General features: G+C 44.3%; 1 protein-coding gene and 1 long non-coding RNA gene across 2 annotated transcripts; one reads left to right on the forward strand and one right to left on the reverse strand.

Moving 5' to 3' along the window:
- Nucleotides 1-4,554: 4,554 nt before the first annotated feature.
- Nucleotides 4,555-8,750, forward strand: LOC310752047. The gene is made up of 2 exons (XR_014542822.1): nt 4,555-4,675; nt 4,903-8,750. It is a non-coding gene; the product is annotated as an uncharacterized lncRNA (long non-coding RNA).
- RIT1 (Ras like without CAAX 1) lies at nt 6,674-15,407 on the reverse strand. Its single transcript, XM_083591577.1, has 5 exons — nt 15,096-15,407; nt 12,754-12,810; nt 11,746-11,819; nt 11,028-11,219; nt 6,674-9,869 (listed from the first exon to the last, which is right to left on the reverse strand). Exons 1-5 carry the CDS (start codon nt 15,214-15,216, stop codon nt 9,636-9,638), a joined length of 678 nt encoding a protein of 225 aa, XP_083447703.1. The 5' UTR covers nt 15,217-15,407; the 3' UTR covers nt 6,674-9,635.
- Nucleotides 15,408-17,159: the final 1,752 nt, after the last annotated feature.

A 17,159-nucleotide genomic window follows, 5' to 3' on the forward strand; every position in this document is an offset into this window, starting at 1 on the left:
CGACTAGACAGGGTTGCATGTGCATTGATCCTAATGCCTACAAGGGTGGCAAGCAGGTAACTCTCACAAAGATCCCACCACCAATGTTTATTTACTATTACTGTTGTCATTAATTAGAGCCTGGTCGGCTTCCCGTGCATGCTTCACACCTAGATCAGCCGACAGATATAAATAGCCACTGGAGATCTATATCTAGGCAAGAGTTTTCCAGCTCCACAACCTCCCCTTGCAACATTCTGGGCACCTGAAATGCCTCACCAACATTTATTGGTGACGGAGTGCGCAAGCTTTCAAGCTGACACAGAAGCCAACCCCAGATAGGGCAGGATTGTCTGCTGAAGAGCTCTGCGTCATCCAGAAGCCTGCAGCTTCCACCTCAACAGATAGGGCTGAAAAAAAAGTCAATCTCCCCTCCCCAGCCTTCTTTCCCAGGACCAACCCGTAAGCCATTTGCGAAGCAAGGCAGATCCAAGTTAGGGGGGAAGGCATGTTGGAAATGGGTGTTTCAGTATTCACCAAGTCACATCCATGCACTTAACTCATCCTGTGCCCTGTACACTGTAAATACTGTATCATACTTTAAAACAAAAACTAGGAGAAATCGTTTCAGTGGTGGGGAGGCACCTTGGCCGCAGAGAGGTGAACTGTCTCAGCACAGCCCCATGGGAGGTAGCTCTATTTCACACAGAGCAAACCCATTGAAATTCAGGGGCCTAAGGGAGTTGTGTCCATCAGTTTCAATGGGTCTGCTCCATGGAGGTCTAACATTGGATGCAACTTTGTGTTTGGGGGAGAAGGAAGACTACTGGAAACCCAGCCCTTCCCTCCCTAAAAGCCCTTGGGGGTTCAGTTTCCTTCCATGCTTGCTCTAGTTCAAGCACCCTCAAATTCTGGCCCTCCAGCTGTTTTGGGACTACAACTCCCATCATCCCTGGCTAACAGGACCAGTGGTCAGGGATGATGGGAGTTGTAGTCCCAAAGCAGCTGGAGGGCCGAGTTTGCCTATGCCTGCTCTAGTTTCTCAGTCCGGAAACGGAGTCACATACAAACCTCCACCCCCGTCCAGGAGAGCTAGAGGGATCAATTCCCAGGACGCACCAGCTCACCCCCATTTCCACCTCCCGTCAAACCAGGTAGATCTCTCGTCGATTCACAGTTGGTTGGCAGGAGCTTCTCACTTAGCTAATAGCAAAAACTTCACCCCTCAAAAATAGAGCCCTGGAGGAGGAGCTGTTGTCTCCAACTAAGTGCTACTCAAAGCAGACCCACTGAAATTAATGAACCTACTTTAATGAGTCTGCTCTAGCATTTTTTCTGTCAGTGGGCCCTGGGTCCAGTACTGACCACAAATTCAAAGACTTGAGCACCTTATTGTATAATTTGGGGGGGGTACACCTGCCAGCCTTGGCAACTATTTTTGGGGGGGTGGTTATCAGGATTCCAGTAGATCAGCCTTCCTCATGCTGGCTGGGGTTGATGGGAGCTGCAGTCCGAAACATCCAGAGGGCACCAGGTTGAGGAAGGCTGCAGGAGAGTGTTGCTGGACTACAACTCCCATCATGCCCAGCCAGCTTAGCCATTGGTTAGGGATGCGGCACACAGTAGTGAAGAATGCTGATCCTACAAGCCCGAAGCCTACCAACTCCTGCCCTAAAGGATGTGTTGCAAGGTAAGCTATGAAGCACTGCTGTAAAATGGGTGGGTGGCCTCAATACCTGCAAGTCCCATCTGTCCCAAGTGCCATGGCTCAATGACCAGGGGTGATGGGAATTGTAGTACAGCAACACTTAAGAGGGTTTCCCCCAGCCCAGGAGTAAGATTTATTGAGAGCCAGACACTCAGAACGGGGAGAATTAGGACCTCTTCTCTGCAAAGGCCAGGTTGGTGCCGAATTTGGAATTCAAACTGATCATTTTGATGCTTAATCCTTACATCACCCCCCTTCCTCCTCAACCCAATTTTGACCCCAATTACCAATAGATTAGGGCTCATCTTAAATTATCAATCTTAATTATCCCCGCTTTTTTTTAAAAAAAAACACTTTTCAATGCAAATAAAACCCATCTTTCTTAAGCCTAAATCATCTCTCCTTCCTCCAGCTGTAAAGAGGGGAAAAAATGAAGTTGTTGTCAAGGAAATGTGCTCAGGGTTAAAATAGATTTAGGCTTATTGGGCAGATGTGAAGAGATCCATTACTCCTCAGGAATAATGGGGAAATAAAGAGGGTCAGATAACAGTCGGGTTTGGGGTTTGTTTTTATTAAAAAATGTATTGACAGCTGCCTCACTGTAATATCTCCCAAATGTGGGTCATTTTCGGTTGGGATTTTGTTTTTTTTCCTTTTCACCTCGTGTCTATTGTAAAATTAAAAAGAAGAAAAAAATAACTTGGACAAGTTACAACTTGGTGTCAAAACAAAACAAAAAAAAGTAAGAAAAAAAAATAACTTGAACCGTTGTACAACTGCATAATGCTGTAATGCTAACCTAACAAATATGTAATGCTACCTGTAATGTCAAAATTGTTTTAACGCACATTGAGCGTTCAAATAAAGATGGAGTCACTTTAACTTTACTTACTGATCGCAAAAATAATTATTTTGAGGTTGCTGGAGCCACACACTTTCATCAGCAGAGGTTCCCACTGCTCAGCGGTAGAGCAATCTCCTTTTGAAAGGATCCCACATGGCAGAGAGGAAGTGAGGGCAAGGAGGGGGAAGAACGTGGCTTCTTGTTCTTGTTTAGTCGTTTAGTCGTGTCCGCCTCTTCGTGACCCCATGGACCAGAGAATGCCAGGCACTCCTGTCTTCCACTGCCTCCCGCAGTTTGGTCATACTCATGCTGGTAGCTTCGAGAACACTGTCCAACCATATCATCCTCTGTCGTCCCCTTCTCCTTGTGCCCTCCATCTTTCCCAACATCAGGGTCTTTTCCAGGGAGTCTTCTCCTCTCATGAGGTGGCCAAAGTATTGGAGCCTCAGCTTCAGGATCTGTCCTTCTAGTGAGCACTCAGGGCTGATTTCCTTCAGAATGGAGAGGTTTGATCTTCATGGGACTCTCAAGACTGACTCCATGGACAAAGACAACAGGAGAGCTACTACTGCCCATTAAAGCAGACGTGAATGGGATAGACTGAGTAGAAGTTCCCTTCCTGTTTGCGGAAGACTCGGTTGGGTCTACAACAAAGTGTTGCTGTGCCGCACGCTCCTGTTCAGGACCGCTCTCCTGTCTCCTGCACAACACATGCAAACAGAGGCTCTTGTGATCCCTCTTCGCAGGGAGCTCTGGAAATTGGCGGTGTGAGGGGAGCAATTCTCAGCACCCTTAAGAACATAAAGCATGTTAGGAAAAGCCTGCTGGATCAGGCTAGATCCACCTAATCCAGCATCCTGTTCTCACAGTGGCCAACCAGATGCCTGCAGGAAACCAGCAAGCAGGATCAGAGCACAAGAGTACTCTCCTCTACATCCTGTAGTTTCCAGCAACCGGCATTCAGATGCACTATCGCCTCCCATCTGTCGAGGCAGAGCAGAGCCATTACGGTTGGTTGGTATCCATCGATAGCCCTCTTCTCCACGAATTTGCCTAATCCCCTTTTAAAGCCACCAAAGTTGGCGGCCATCGCTTGCCTCCTGTGGCAGGGAGTTCCATAGTTGAACTACATGCTGCACAAAGGAGGACTTCCTTTTATCAGCCCTTAACAAACTACAGCTCCCAGAATTGCTCAGGAGACATCCTTACAGTGGTACCTCGGGGTAAGAACTTAATTAGATCTGGAGGTCCATTCTTAACCTGAAACTGTTCTTAACCTGAGGTACCACTTTAGCTAATGGGGCCTCCCGCTGCCACCGCACCACGATTTCTGTTCTCATCCTGAAACAAAGTTCTTAACCCAAGGTACTATTTCTGGGTTGGTGGAGTCTGTAACCTGAAGCATCCGTAACCTGAAGCATCTGTAACCCGAGGAACCACTGTACTTTTTTAAAATAGCATCACAGTGCTTTAGATGCATGGTTCAAAGGTGGCCCTAATGGTCTCGAGGTAAAGGAGGGTAGATTTCAGCAGACTATTAGGCAAATCCTGTTAACAGGAAGAACAGCTCAATAATGGAACCTATGTATTACCTGGAAGGATGATGGTTTTCCCCGCCCCCCCCCCTCCGATCTTCAAGCAGCTCTGGGGTTCCTGCATCCAGCAGGGGTGTGGACTAGGTAAGTCTGCAAGCCCCCCCCCCCCCAAAAAAGCACACACACTTTCATTCTAAGAGAGCAGGCTGGGGCAGACCCTCCCATGCAACACACATTTTATCTTTGGAGGCACTTTTAAATAGGGGGAATATTCAAAAATGGAGAAAAAATCCACCTGCACTTTGAGGTGGTAGAAGCAGTGCTTTTTCCTACAAAAATGTTTAGGGGTACTCTCATTTTCCTACTTATATTGAAGTACTGCCCCTCAATGAGGCCAAACTTAAGATTTATAAAATGTTTAGGGGTATGCATACCCCTGCGTCCCCACAGGAAAAAAAGCACTGGGCACAAGCCAACAAGCCATTCTGTCACTGCATTCTGTTGCACAAGCTAGCTCATCATTTAGGGGCAAGAATGGGGTCACACATTCTGGCTAGAAACCAGGCACAAAAATGGTATGCATGTCTAATTGGAAGTCAAAACAATACAGTGGTACCTCGGGTTACATACGCTTCAGGTTACAGACTCCGCTAACCCAGAAATAGTGCTTCAGGTTAAGAACTTTGCTTCAGGATGAGAACAGAAATCTTGCTCCGGCGGCGCGGCAGCAGCAGGAGGCCCCGTTAGCTAAAGTGGTGCTTCACGTTAAGAACAGTTTCAGGTTAAATACGGACCTCCGGAACAAAATTAAGTACTTAACCCGAGGTACCATGTAGAGTGCTTGCTCACTGCCTGCTCAAGCTTTCTGCTCATCCTTTTTTTCTGTTTCTCTCTCTCCTAGCAGAATTTGCATTTTTTTTTTAAAGTCAATGAACCCTTTTGCCATTCACCTCAAGGGGAAGCCATCTAGCGGTTCAGCTCGTTGTCACATGCAGCTGTGCATCCCGGGTGCACACTCACGCACACAAGACACACACAAACGTCGGCTGCGCAGCCTCACTGGGAAAGCATTACCTCATCCATTTTCAGTTCTATTTGTCTGCTGTGACAAGGGGCATCGAACTCCCCCAAGGGAAAGAACACAGATTCCCTTCTCCCTCCTGCCTCCCCTTGTTGGTGAAATGAATAGGAAACTATTTTCAAACCCAGCAGGAGGAAAAGACTAGCAAGATGCCGAACATGGAAAAAGCCATTTCTTTGACATTTGCTGTGTTCAATTCAATTCGATTTTTCCAATTAAAAATAAATGCAGTTTTAATGGATGCATTTGCTTTTTAAAATTATTCTTATGGGTTTGCCCATCACCGCAGAATCAAATTGATACGGGTCAAAACGTAAAGCCCTTGTCACATTCAGAGCCACCCTCCCCAAGATCTCTTAGCCAAGATCCAGTTCACTGCCTACAGAACTTTGCAGCAGGGGAAATGTTAACAAGCTCCTAAAACGTGTAATCCGTAACAGAAAACAGAGCAATTGGGTTGTATCTGACACTGGTCCAATTCAGACTCATTGAGATCAATATACAGGGATAATTTAGTCCATTAATTTCAATGGGTTTACTCTGAGTAGAAATTACTTGGATACAGCCCATTCTTTCAAAATGCTCTGCACACAGAGAGAAATAAAACTGGGAGCAGAAGTTTCAAAGGTGATTCAAAGAAATCTTTTAGATGAGGAGATACTGAACACCACGCAGCCTAAAAAATACAGTGTGTTCTTTTAGTATAAAAGTCAATCTTTTGCTTCCTTTCAGGGATTTCAAGACACCCAAGACACAGCAGTTTGGGTGTCCTGAATACATTATCAACCAGCAGAGAAATGTATTTTGAGACATAAAAATATGCTTAACGTCAAGACCAAAGGCCCTGCTTATCTAATCGCCAGCGCCTCACAAATTTGGAATGTTTGTATTGTGCAGCACACAAGGGTGGCAAACAAGTGCGGATTCTCAAGCATTATACCATTTAAACCCTAAAATGCAATCATATACATCAGAAGTGAGGAACTTTTTTCAGCCTGGGGACCGCATTCCTTTCCATTATAGACAGGGCCAGAGCAACGAATGTAAATTGTAACCTCTTATACAGCAAGGCAGATTGTACAGAAGGCTTACACACCCCTTCTCTATCTTCCATCCAGACGAGAAAGAGCTGTATGGTCAGAGTTCAAGGACACATTGCAGCCAGGCAGAAAAACTGCTGCTGAGGGGCATGGCCTGATCATTCCAAGGGCAAAAGAGAGACGCCTGGAAGGTCAGATTTGGCCTCTGTGTCTGAGGTTTCCCAACCCTGCTGTACAAGTCTACTCAAAAGTAAGTCCCTTTGTGTTTAACTGAGATTACTCCCACATAGTTGGTATAGGATTGCAGCCTTGGTGGAGCTTAAATCTCAAATTTGTTGCTGTTGATTCTGAATCAATTTCCTTAATAACAAGCCCAACTTACGCTTTATAGCATACATTTCCCATCCTGTCTGCACCATTTATTTCCAGGCACCAACAAAAGACTTCTTCGTTATTCATTTTTTAAAAAAGCAAGGCAGAGACTAAAAACAAAAACAAATTCTTTATAGTGTCAAATGCAATTCTCAGCTTGTAGGTACAAAAGTGTATGTGGAACATAAAAATCATGAATTGTGCCCCCCCCAAAGTGCTTATTATTCAGATGTAATTATGATAAGGAAAATGGGGAGCAGGCGCGTTCACAAGTTAGCACAAAATGTAACAATGAATTCTGAAAAACCACAAATTTAAGGCACAAAGTTTTTCACTCTCCCCAAAAGGCAAGTCTCTTAGCTCCATTTGTTCTTAATTTTGCTTCCCACAGTAAACTGCAGGTTTTGAATTATAACCACCTCATTTTAAGTCACTTTGACTTGAGTATTAAAGAGAACATTAAAATTTCCTTTAAGAAAATCTGTGATTTATCCACCATGTGCCAAAAGAATCTGATTCAACACTAAATAAAATTTATTAAATTATATAGGTTGTGATCTGTTTCTAAATTAGTAGCTATGGAAAGTATCCAGAATTGATCATTAAGTTAATTTACTAATATAAATACACCATATATTGTTATACTCAATAAAATACATTTGAAATCTTCCTTGCTAAATGGAATGTGTGACTCCACCCACCTCCAAAAAACACACACCCAATTGCTCAGTAGAATTCATAATGCAAATAAGATTTATATATTAAAAATACTACAACTGGTACAACTTGGTAATTCAAGAGCAATACAAAATATACTTCAAGAACCCAAGAAGTGCCTCTATTTTATTATTGCTTGATTAATTTCCTAAAAAGTAACAGAAAGATTTTAACTCTTTCTCCCGTCATTCTCTGACCAGGGAGATCAAGCAAAGAAACTTGGCAGGAGGTTTGAGAAAAGGCTGATGTATCCCCCCCTTAAAAATCTTTTGCAAAATGATCACATTTGTGGTATAGTAACTGAAACCCGGGGATAGAAATTCAGGTTTGATACCAGCTAAAAGAGGACCTACTCTATGACTTCCTGAAGGCATTTGGGAATTTAATTCAAGATGGATTTGCTTATTCTTGACACTCGAATGATATGAACATTAGATATTGGCTTGGTGGTTTTTAAAAACCATGTATTTGTCAAATACCAGGTAATGTTTAAACTCTCCAAGGCACGCAGCTCTTCTGGTGTATGAAAAAAAAATATGCAAGGAAGTGGCAAGAAATCGTGTGGCTCTCCCCATTGGGTTTGCTACATTTTCAAGTACAGGCTCGAGTCCTGAATAAACCCTCTCTGTGCTCCTTCCAAAGTGTTCCCCCTGCACCAAAATCACAGTACAAAATCTTTCACTTTACGATCAGCACCAATAGAACTCTGTGCGCGTACAACACTTTCGTACTAGGATGTCAACACTGATGTATGATCCACTGACCCAGATACTTTAGATTAGAACTAAGGCCTGAGATACAAGCATGTGTTAGCTGCCTTATCCTGAATCAGACCATCCCTTTACCTAGCCCAGAATTGTCCACTCTTGAGTAGCAATGGCTCTCCAGGTTCCCAGCATAAGGACATAAAAAAGCCTGCTGGATCAGGTCAGTGGCCCAGCTAGTCCAGCATCATGTTCTCACAGTGGCCAAGCAGGACCTGGGAGCGACAGCACTCTCCTCTCCTGTGTTTTCCAGCAACCGTATTCTGAAGCACACTGGTACCATCAGTGGAGGTAGCAGAGGGGGTCTTTCCAAGCCTTGCTACCAAAGATCCTTTGAACTGGACTGACCTTGGATTTTTCACAGCAAAGACAGTTGCTGTGTCCACCCACCTGATTGCACCATGGGTCAGCGGGTCAGCTTCCAACCAACAGTCCGTCGACAATCACCCTTTCACAAGAGCCACTTGACACCACCACTCTCCGACTTCCCAGTAACAACCACTATTCCCATTTCAACCCCTTCCTGCAACGCCTTTCTATTTTTTACTGGTCACATATCATCACCACCCCTCAGAAGGAGACAGGGAAACTTCCTAACAAGAAAGCTCTCGCCTGCAGTTTCCTATGAATTTCAGAGACTGGCACAAGAATCCCAGAAAAGTGGTGTAAGTTTATCTGCAGTTAATACTGCACAATCCAGTACTCCCCACTCCCCATGGAAGGGAAAAAACAGTAACATTTCCTGCAAAATCTAAAAGAATATGGCACTGGGGAAAGTTTTTAAAAGAGAGACTACCAATGCATCTGGAGTGTTAATTATTACTGAAACAGTCAAAATTGCACGTGTGAATAAACTTGTGCAACAGTCGTGCATACTGGAAGGGCTCTTGGCGTCTCCTGTGCTTTGAAGTTTTCAACAACTTCGCTGACAGACACTGATCTGCTCATCCCCACCCCGAATCAAGTTAGTGGAAAAATACACAAGGATAAAGATTTGGCACAAATCTTGTAGCATTCCTCCCCCACGTTTGAAGCAACCAATTGTAGCAAACCTGCTACACGAGTGGCCCGGGAATCCCAACAGATCAACTTCATCAAATTCATGTACATTTTGCTACCTTCCTAGGGGTAAAAAAAATAGCTTATGCAACAAGGCTTCTGAACTATACACCTCTGAAATGCTGTTGAGACACCAACACCCAAATCCAGAAGGTATCATAATGTTGGCAACTGTTTAAAATATCAGACCAACTGGCACAAGCCAACCTTGCGAGGCACAAAATACATGTGGGCAGACTAGTTGGCTATGCGTTTTGCACTTATTTGCAAAACTGATTTATGGACATCTGGATCAATTGTTACTTTTCTTTGCCAAGTCTTCTCCAGGAAGAAACAGATTAAACAAACTTTCGAAGCACGCAATGTAGCGCGACACTCTTGATGGCAGGGCCGAATCACTCCATCCAGTTTTGAACACACAAAAGTATCTCGATTGGCACGGTCAGCAGAAACAAGCACAAGGCTCCAAAGGGCTGCTGGACTGCTTTGGTTCTCCTGCAAGCCACACAGTTATTTGGCTGACAGACATATTTGATTCATGTCACAGAATTCTTCTTCTTCTTCCGGAAGGGAGATTTCAACCTCTTCCACACACTTGTCCGAGGCCTGGATTTCTTCCCCAGCGCCATGACTGCTTCCTTCTCCTTCCTCCGGATTTCTCGAACCAGAGTGTGAAACACATCATCGATATAGTAGCGAAAGGCAGCTGAAGTTTCAAAGAAAGGGCAGCCAAACTCACGTGCCAAGGCTGAACCTTCTTCCTTGGAGACCTTGCAACAAGAAAAGCACATGCTGGTCAGCAACAGGAGAGGCAGCCATTTCTTTTAACGAAGCCTACTTTTGCTTTTTACAGACTTCTTCACACAGCCTGAAAATTCCTGTAATACTGTCCTTTCATGCCTCACTCTCTGTACTCATCATCAATATCCATCTTTTGCTATATATTTCTGACATTCCTGCTTTATGTTGAGGCTCTTCCTGATCTTTCAAACATTTGAAAGGAAATGCCATGCTTTCATATTAGATTTTAAGGGTTTTTTTTACAGTAGGAATCATGCAGCTTTCAGAAAGCAGTGGATTTTGGCGCAATGAAACGTTATTGGGAATATATAGCTATAAAAGGTCTCTTTTCTCCCCTCTATGAATCTCAGCATGGTCACTGTCTGTTCTTGGTGGCATTCCCAGCACCTGAACTTCTGCCAAGTCCTTCAAAGTATGTGAATGTCCATTTCCCAATAACTAAGATTATAAAGGAAGGAAGGCTTTATGTGCAATTTTCTTGGGCACTCCACTTTATAGTAAGCCTCAACAAAGTAGCAAGCTACATATCACATTCTACTACATACACTTTTTAATTTTATTTTAGCACACTTCTTCCATACCTGTTGTGTGGCATGGTTTTATTGTTTTCCGCATCTTTCAACGCTCACCTGGCATGTGCATTTTCTGCTCTGCTTTCTTACACATTTGGTATGTGCTGCATTCCTTCCCCCTCCCCGCCAAAGCGGCGGCCGCCTCTTCTCACCTGCCATGCATTTTCCCAATCCTATTTCAATCTTGAGAGAAGTCTCAATTGTTCCCAATGTTTGTTTTTCAACATGCTCCCTGCCTCTTGCAGCATCCTACTTACTCAGCAGCAAGAACAAGGGGGAAGGGACCAAGACAGCATATCTGACAGTATCCCTGGGGCTTGTGGGAATGCAACTACCATGTCTATTTGAAAACAAAATTGTGAGAGCTAAGTGTCCTGAAAGACTGGCTAGAAATTCTTTAACCGACAACCTCACCTTCTAGGGAAGGTTATTTGCCTCCCTTTCGATATGAGCAAATCCAAAGATTCGGTTCAATTCCTATCACCCCCTGTTTGCAAATCACCAACATACAAGAAAAGGAACTGAGCAAAGAATTAATTCTGAAGCATTCTTTACCTGCCTGAGACGAGCTAGATCAGACTTGTTCCCCACAAGAACCACGGGAGTCTCATCTGTACGCCGAACACGGTAGATAAGCTGCTTGAACTCACGCACTTCATGGAAGCTTCGGCGGTCTGTGATTGAGTAACAGATAATGAACCCTTCGCCTGCCCTCATGTATTGGTCCCTCATGGCGGTAAATTCTGCCTAGGAAGTAAAACAACAAGAATATATTTCAGCTCCAGGATTTTTATGGAATACCGTAAGCCTGCCCATTCAGCAAAAGGTCTGTAAGCATGCTTCACTATCAACATGCAGGCAAATAGATAATTTTCTATCACCATCTGAAGACCTTATGTAAACAGGCCTATGCAACTGTTTACCATTTTGTACTGGGTTATGGTGTTTTATTGTATGCACTGTTTTAAATAATTTTATAAATAAATGCCCAGGGTTACAGTGGATTGGGAAAACTAGCTTCTTTCCTGTGCCTACAACACAGGTACTATAAAATGAATGTTCACTGCTGGCAGTGCAAGGATAAAGTAGTGTGTCTTCAGTATATGAAAATACTTATACAACAAGATGCCAGATGGCACTCTCAGCCACCCATGTGGGGATAATACTGACCCACCATAGAGGAATGTTTTAAGGATCACAGTCAGGTAAATGTATGTAAACTGCTTTGAATAAGTAAAAGCAAAATATAAAATGTACAGTGGTTATTATATACCTGGCCTGCTGTGTCTAAAATGTCCAGATTAGCAGGTTCATCATCAATCCTTATTCGCATTTTGTAAGCATCCTCTAGAGAAAGAAATACAAACAAACATTCAGCACAGTCTAGCTATCAATGTCTTCATGAGCAAAGGACAACTTCAGACGTGTTCACGACAGAGACCCATAGTTACTGCTTAAGTGATTGTTGCGCTCATGGTTTGCCTCAAATGTTATTGTGCTTTTTTTATTTAAAAAAACAACTCTCACAAACATGAATTTTTTTTGCCAGTTGATACAGACACTGATGCGAATGATTGACAATACCTGGGAACTTCCACCTGTGGTTCACAAGTACCTCTTGAAAAAATATTTAATATATTAATAGTTACGATGAAATTCTGCTTTCAATTACACACCCACGTCTTTGCAATGTACCATTTGGGCCCATAGCCCATTTACCAGCTAGTGGGCTGCCCTTGCTGCCTTTAGAATAGGAGTGCCCAGAGCTCCTCCACGTTGGGAGAGTAAAGTGTTGACGCAGAAAGCCTCCTGTAATGGAAGCTCCTCACATGTTTCAGAGCCCTGGCCTTTGTAAAGCAGAAGGACCCAAGTTCAACTCTCAACTTCTCCACTTAAAAGATTAATCTCAGGTACCAGAGTGCTGTTGCCAATGACCAATGGAAGTTTCATGCACCCAGCACCATTATTTTTTGAAGGGAGGGGGGAATGGAAACCACCCTGAGACCTGCAGGTATAGGGTGGCATATAAATCAATCAATCAAACAAACAAATAAAAGAAAAAGTTAACATTTCTACCAATCAAAGCTAGTATCACTGACATGTGACTATCATTAATATTGTCTGGGGGAAAAGGTTCAGAAATTAAAAGACACTTTTAATCTCAACACTAGCAAGGCTTCCCCATTTTGCAGGTTGGGGGTTCCTACCGGCCCCAGATTTTTTTTTCCTTTTTCAGTCAGCACACCACTGGTTGGAAGAGGAAGCAGAAGAACACACTCACCAATGGTGGGGTCATGGTCTTCTGGGAAACGATGACTAATGAACTGCATGGTCATGGCTGAAAGGAAGGCACAAACATATTAAAATGAACGAAAGGCAGAAATGGCTATCATCACAAGATGTAGCACGTGCTACTGGGATAACTCTGTGCACAAAGCCTTGAGTTTCTTTCAAAACGGACAGGCCACAAATGTGACCAGACCTGCCATTTTAAATATAACTCGCCATGGTTTTTTAAGGGGAGAAACATTACAACAGCTCCCAATCCATTTCCAGGCACAATTCAAAAGGCTGGCCTTGACCTTTAAAGCTCTATAAGACTTAGGAGTATGCAAATGCTGTAAGAAAAAGACATTATAAAAATCGTCCCATCAGGGGTCTTGGAGAGGCGCTCCCAGTTAGGAGCAAACAGTATTGCACAAGATGCACCAATATTCTAACTGCGTAATGTACCTTCATGTTGGTTCGGGGAAATTATTTTCCTGCTTACAGAAAACACTTCAAGGTTGCTTTCAAAAAACTAACAAATACCACTAAAATAAAGCAAGTTCTAGGATGAAAGTCTGTGAGCCAACCTTGATTCCTTTTAAATTTGTCTAACAGAGCATAGCGTCCTTAAACAGATTTATAGATAATAGCAGTAATAACATAAAACAGAAGTAGTAGATAAAAACCAATTGAATCATTGCAGCTACTTTCATATTACACGCTAAAGAGCATGAAAGTATTTGTCCCCTCATCTTGTGGCAGGGAGTCCCACATGAGAATCACTTCAGTCATAACAGACAAGAGGGAAGTTGCCCTTTACAGAATTGAAGTGAGGAAAACTCCACATCCGTGTGGAGACCACAGGGTAAGCTGCAACATCAAAAATTGCTTTGAAGGGGGATAAGACAAATTCATAAAGATCAAAGCTGTCAATAGCTTCTAGCCAGAATGGTTATGTTCTTCCTGTTGCCACTTGAGAGGCAAAAAGCCTCTGAATCCCAGTTGCTGGGAACCACCAACAGAGAGAGTGGCTTCTGTACTTCCTGATTATGGGCTTCCTAGTGCCATCTGACTGGGCACTGTGAGAACAAGGTGCTGGACTAAATGGGCCACTGATGCTTGATCCAGCAGAAGAAAGATTCAGGAGGGGGACTTCCCAATTCATAGGTCAGTCTCTTAGGCTGCACACCTATATTCAGTTTCCTGAATATAGTTTCCTGAATATTCAGTTTCCTGAATATGGGTTTGCAACCTAAGAGAACTGAGTAAGTGAATTCAATGGAAAGTTCCACTGAACTCAATGAACTTACTTCTGAATAGACATACATACAGAAGAACAGCACTGATGAAACTATGCCGGTTCAGTTCCCTGCTTCACACTCCTTGTTGCTTTGACTGTAAAGAACCTAACACAGCTGCCCCTACATTCATTTTGGTAATCACGTTATAAATAAGATTTTAAAAGCTAATAAAAACATTTCAGCAACCTTCCTACCAGATAATGCTTTTATTGTTAATTATTTGACACATTTCAAAGCAGTTTAACCAGTTAAGAACAAAACCAGAAAAAAAATACAACACTGTATAATCCAGTAACATAATAAACCTGTTAGGATTTTAGTCTTGTTTTAAATGTACTTGTTGTTGTTTTAACTGTTTTATATGTAAATCGCCTTGAGAAGTGGTTTAGAGGGATTATTTCTTTATTTTATTTTCATTTCCCACCCTTGATGTTGTAATCCCAGGGCGCGTTACAACATTAAAACACAGTATTTAAGAACAGCTTAACAAGTTGATTACAACAACAACAAGGGTGAGCCCTACCCGCACCACCAACAAAGGAGCAAGCATCACCATCAGCGGCCGATTTCTGTACCAACTTCTAAACTTTTCTGTGCCGCCGGGCCTATGAAGAGCACATCCTTCCACAATGGTATGTTGGTGTCCGTTTTCAGTTTATATTCTAACTTTTAATGATTTTACGATTTGGTTTTATACTTTTGATATCGCTGTTATAAACCGCTGCGATAGGATTGCAGCGGTATATAAAAAGACTTCATGAATAAATCAATACATGCCTGAGCAAGTAAATAAATAAATAAGAAAGGAAGAGGCTAGCCAGTTACCAAAGACCTTAGTGAGCGAGAGAGTATTGGGCCTGGGGCCTAAGCAAGCAGCGAAGGTATGTTTCGTCCCCGTATCATGAGGCAGGGAGTTCCGAAGGTGCCCCTTCCTCCTATTTCCACCCCCACCCCCCTAAAAAAACAACCCACGCCCTTCGTATCATTGCCGCGCCCCACCCCGTCCCTCAATGGCGTACATACGTGAGTCTTTTCAAGCCTCCCCTCAACGTACCGCTTTTGCCGACGCCCCCGGCGCCCAACATCACCAGCTTGTACTCCCGGGGCTGCAACGGAGGAGGCGGCGGCGCCCCCCCGACCCCGCCAGGCGGTCCCCGCGGCCCAGTCGGGTCCATGGTACGGATAGCCGCCCGAGGACGGCTCCCCTCAGACGCCCTCTCCGGTGGACAAGAGCGGCGGCAGCAGAGGCATCCCCCGCCCTCGCCGCCGCCGCCGCTTCCTCACCTTCCCGCCCACCTCGGAACAAAATGGCGCCGGCTCGGCTGAATTCCAACCGCCGCCTCAGAGGGAATGGGAGGGGCCGTTCGTGGCCACGCCTCCTACGCGTCGCAAGGGGAGGGGCAGCGCCCCTGTCGTCGCCTCCCTTCCTCGGGGAGTGAGGGGGGTGCCCAAAGAGGATGGAACGTCATCACTGCCTCGATTATTTCCGGCTCGCAATTGCATTCTTTTTTTGCTAATAAATCCATAAGCAAAATCCGTGCCCATAGCTAGGGAAACTGTAGGTTTTTGTTGTTGATTTTTGTAAACAGCCTCTTTTTCTTTATTTCAGCCTCCCTGAACCTGTGGGTCCAGACTTACCCCAACCTGGGGCCCTCCAGATGTTGTTGGACTCCAGTTCCCCTCATTCGTGACCGTTGGCTGATGGAGTCCAACAACATCAATTTTATCCCCCCCTCCCCATTTTGGAAATATCGTTGGGACTCCAGCTCCACTCACCCCCAGCAAGCACGGCCAACAGTCAAGGATTGTGGGAGCTGTAGTTCAACATATATTAGGCGAGCACAAAGGTTGAGGGAGATCACATTTGTTTGATCATTTCTCCAGTTCAATTTATATACCCCAAAGAAACCCAGGGGACGCGTTTTGTTTGATTCTTATTTTTAAAAAGTGAATCGGCTAGAACAGCCTTACTCAACCTTGGCTCCCCAGATGTTAAACTACAACTCCCAACATTCCTGGCCACTGACTCTTCTGGCTTGTGGTGATGGGAGTTGTAGTCCAACACCTCCAACATCTGGGGGGGGAGACCCAGTATTCAAGGGCACCTTTCCCCCATTCCTGCTTGAAGAGGAACACATTTGCAGCACGACATATTTTGTTATGTGCAAAAGACTTTAGATACCTATTAGGTCCATAATTTACCATATAGATTCAACACAAAAAACCGTGACAATTTGTTGTTGACAAAGCACAGCTGGACATATAAAGGGCCCCATTACCTTCAGTAGCTTAGGGCCTCATCAGACCTAAATCCAGCCCTGGGCTAGGGTCCAGAAGAGACCAGGGTTCAAATCCCCACTCAGCTACAAAGTTCTCTGTTCAGCCTCACCTACCTCACAGGGTTGTTGTGAGGACAACGGGTAGGTGGGGGGGGACCAGTTGCAGAACTTTGAGCTCCTTGGAGGAACGGTGGGATATAAACGCAATACTAAATGGAGAGGATATGTTTATGTACACAGTGAAATCCTGAATGTGTCAATTCAGAGGGAAGTCCGTCTATTGAGCTCAACTGAACTTAAGAGGCAAACCATGCACAGGACTGCTTACATAAAGCCTTTCAGCAACAAAAACATTCCCAAAGCGGTGAGTACAGCAGAAGACAATGGAAAACATCCTAATTAGACAAGAGGTCATGCCACATCCATAGATAATGAATCACGATCAGTGAGCGATGTCGATTGGATCCCGGAAGTTTCGGCTGTGCGTGACTCTATGCGCTGGATAGAGCTCTGGCCGGGAGAGCTGTGCGAACTTAGTACTCGGCGTTCCTTCTGCGCAGGCGCAGCAGCTGCTGAAAGTCAGCTGGCCGCTCAAGACACAGCATTGCAAAGGGGAGGATTTTTGTCTCTGCGGATTTGCATTCTTCGGTTGTCCGCATGCCTGTATTACCAATGCGTCCTTCCTGATGCATACGCAAGATATGCAAAAGCTCCCTGAGGAACAAAAGCTAAGCTAGCCTTTAGGGCTTGCTTCCGGGTAGACATTTATAAGGTTGTTCTGGTGTCTGCAAACCTCTCATATTTACTTGGAATTAAACGGCCTTGGATTTACGGACAAG

Source organism: Podarcis filfolensis (assembly GCF_964270895.1).
Source record: "Podarcis filfolensis genome assembly, chromosome: 16".
NCBI lineage: Eukaryota > Metazoa > Chordata > Lepidosauria > Squamata > Lacertidae > Podarcis > Podarcis filfolensis.

Excerpts from the sequence above, each read along its gene's own strand:
- RIT1 (XM_083591577.1), bottom strand. The coding sequence starts at position 15,216 with ATGGACCCGACTGGGCCGCGGGGACCGCCTGGCGGGGTCGGGGGGGCG. Across the intron at positions 12,811-15,095 it reads CGGGGGCGTCGGCAAAAGCG|CCATGACCATGCAGTTCATT; the intron begins GTACGTTGAGGG and ends CCTTCCTTTCAG. Across the intron at positions 11,220-11,745 it reads TTTTAGACACAGCAGGCCAG|GCAGAATTTACCGCCATGAG; the intron begins GTATATAATAAC and ends TTTACTTCCTAG.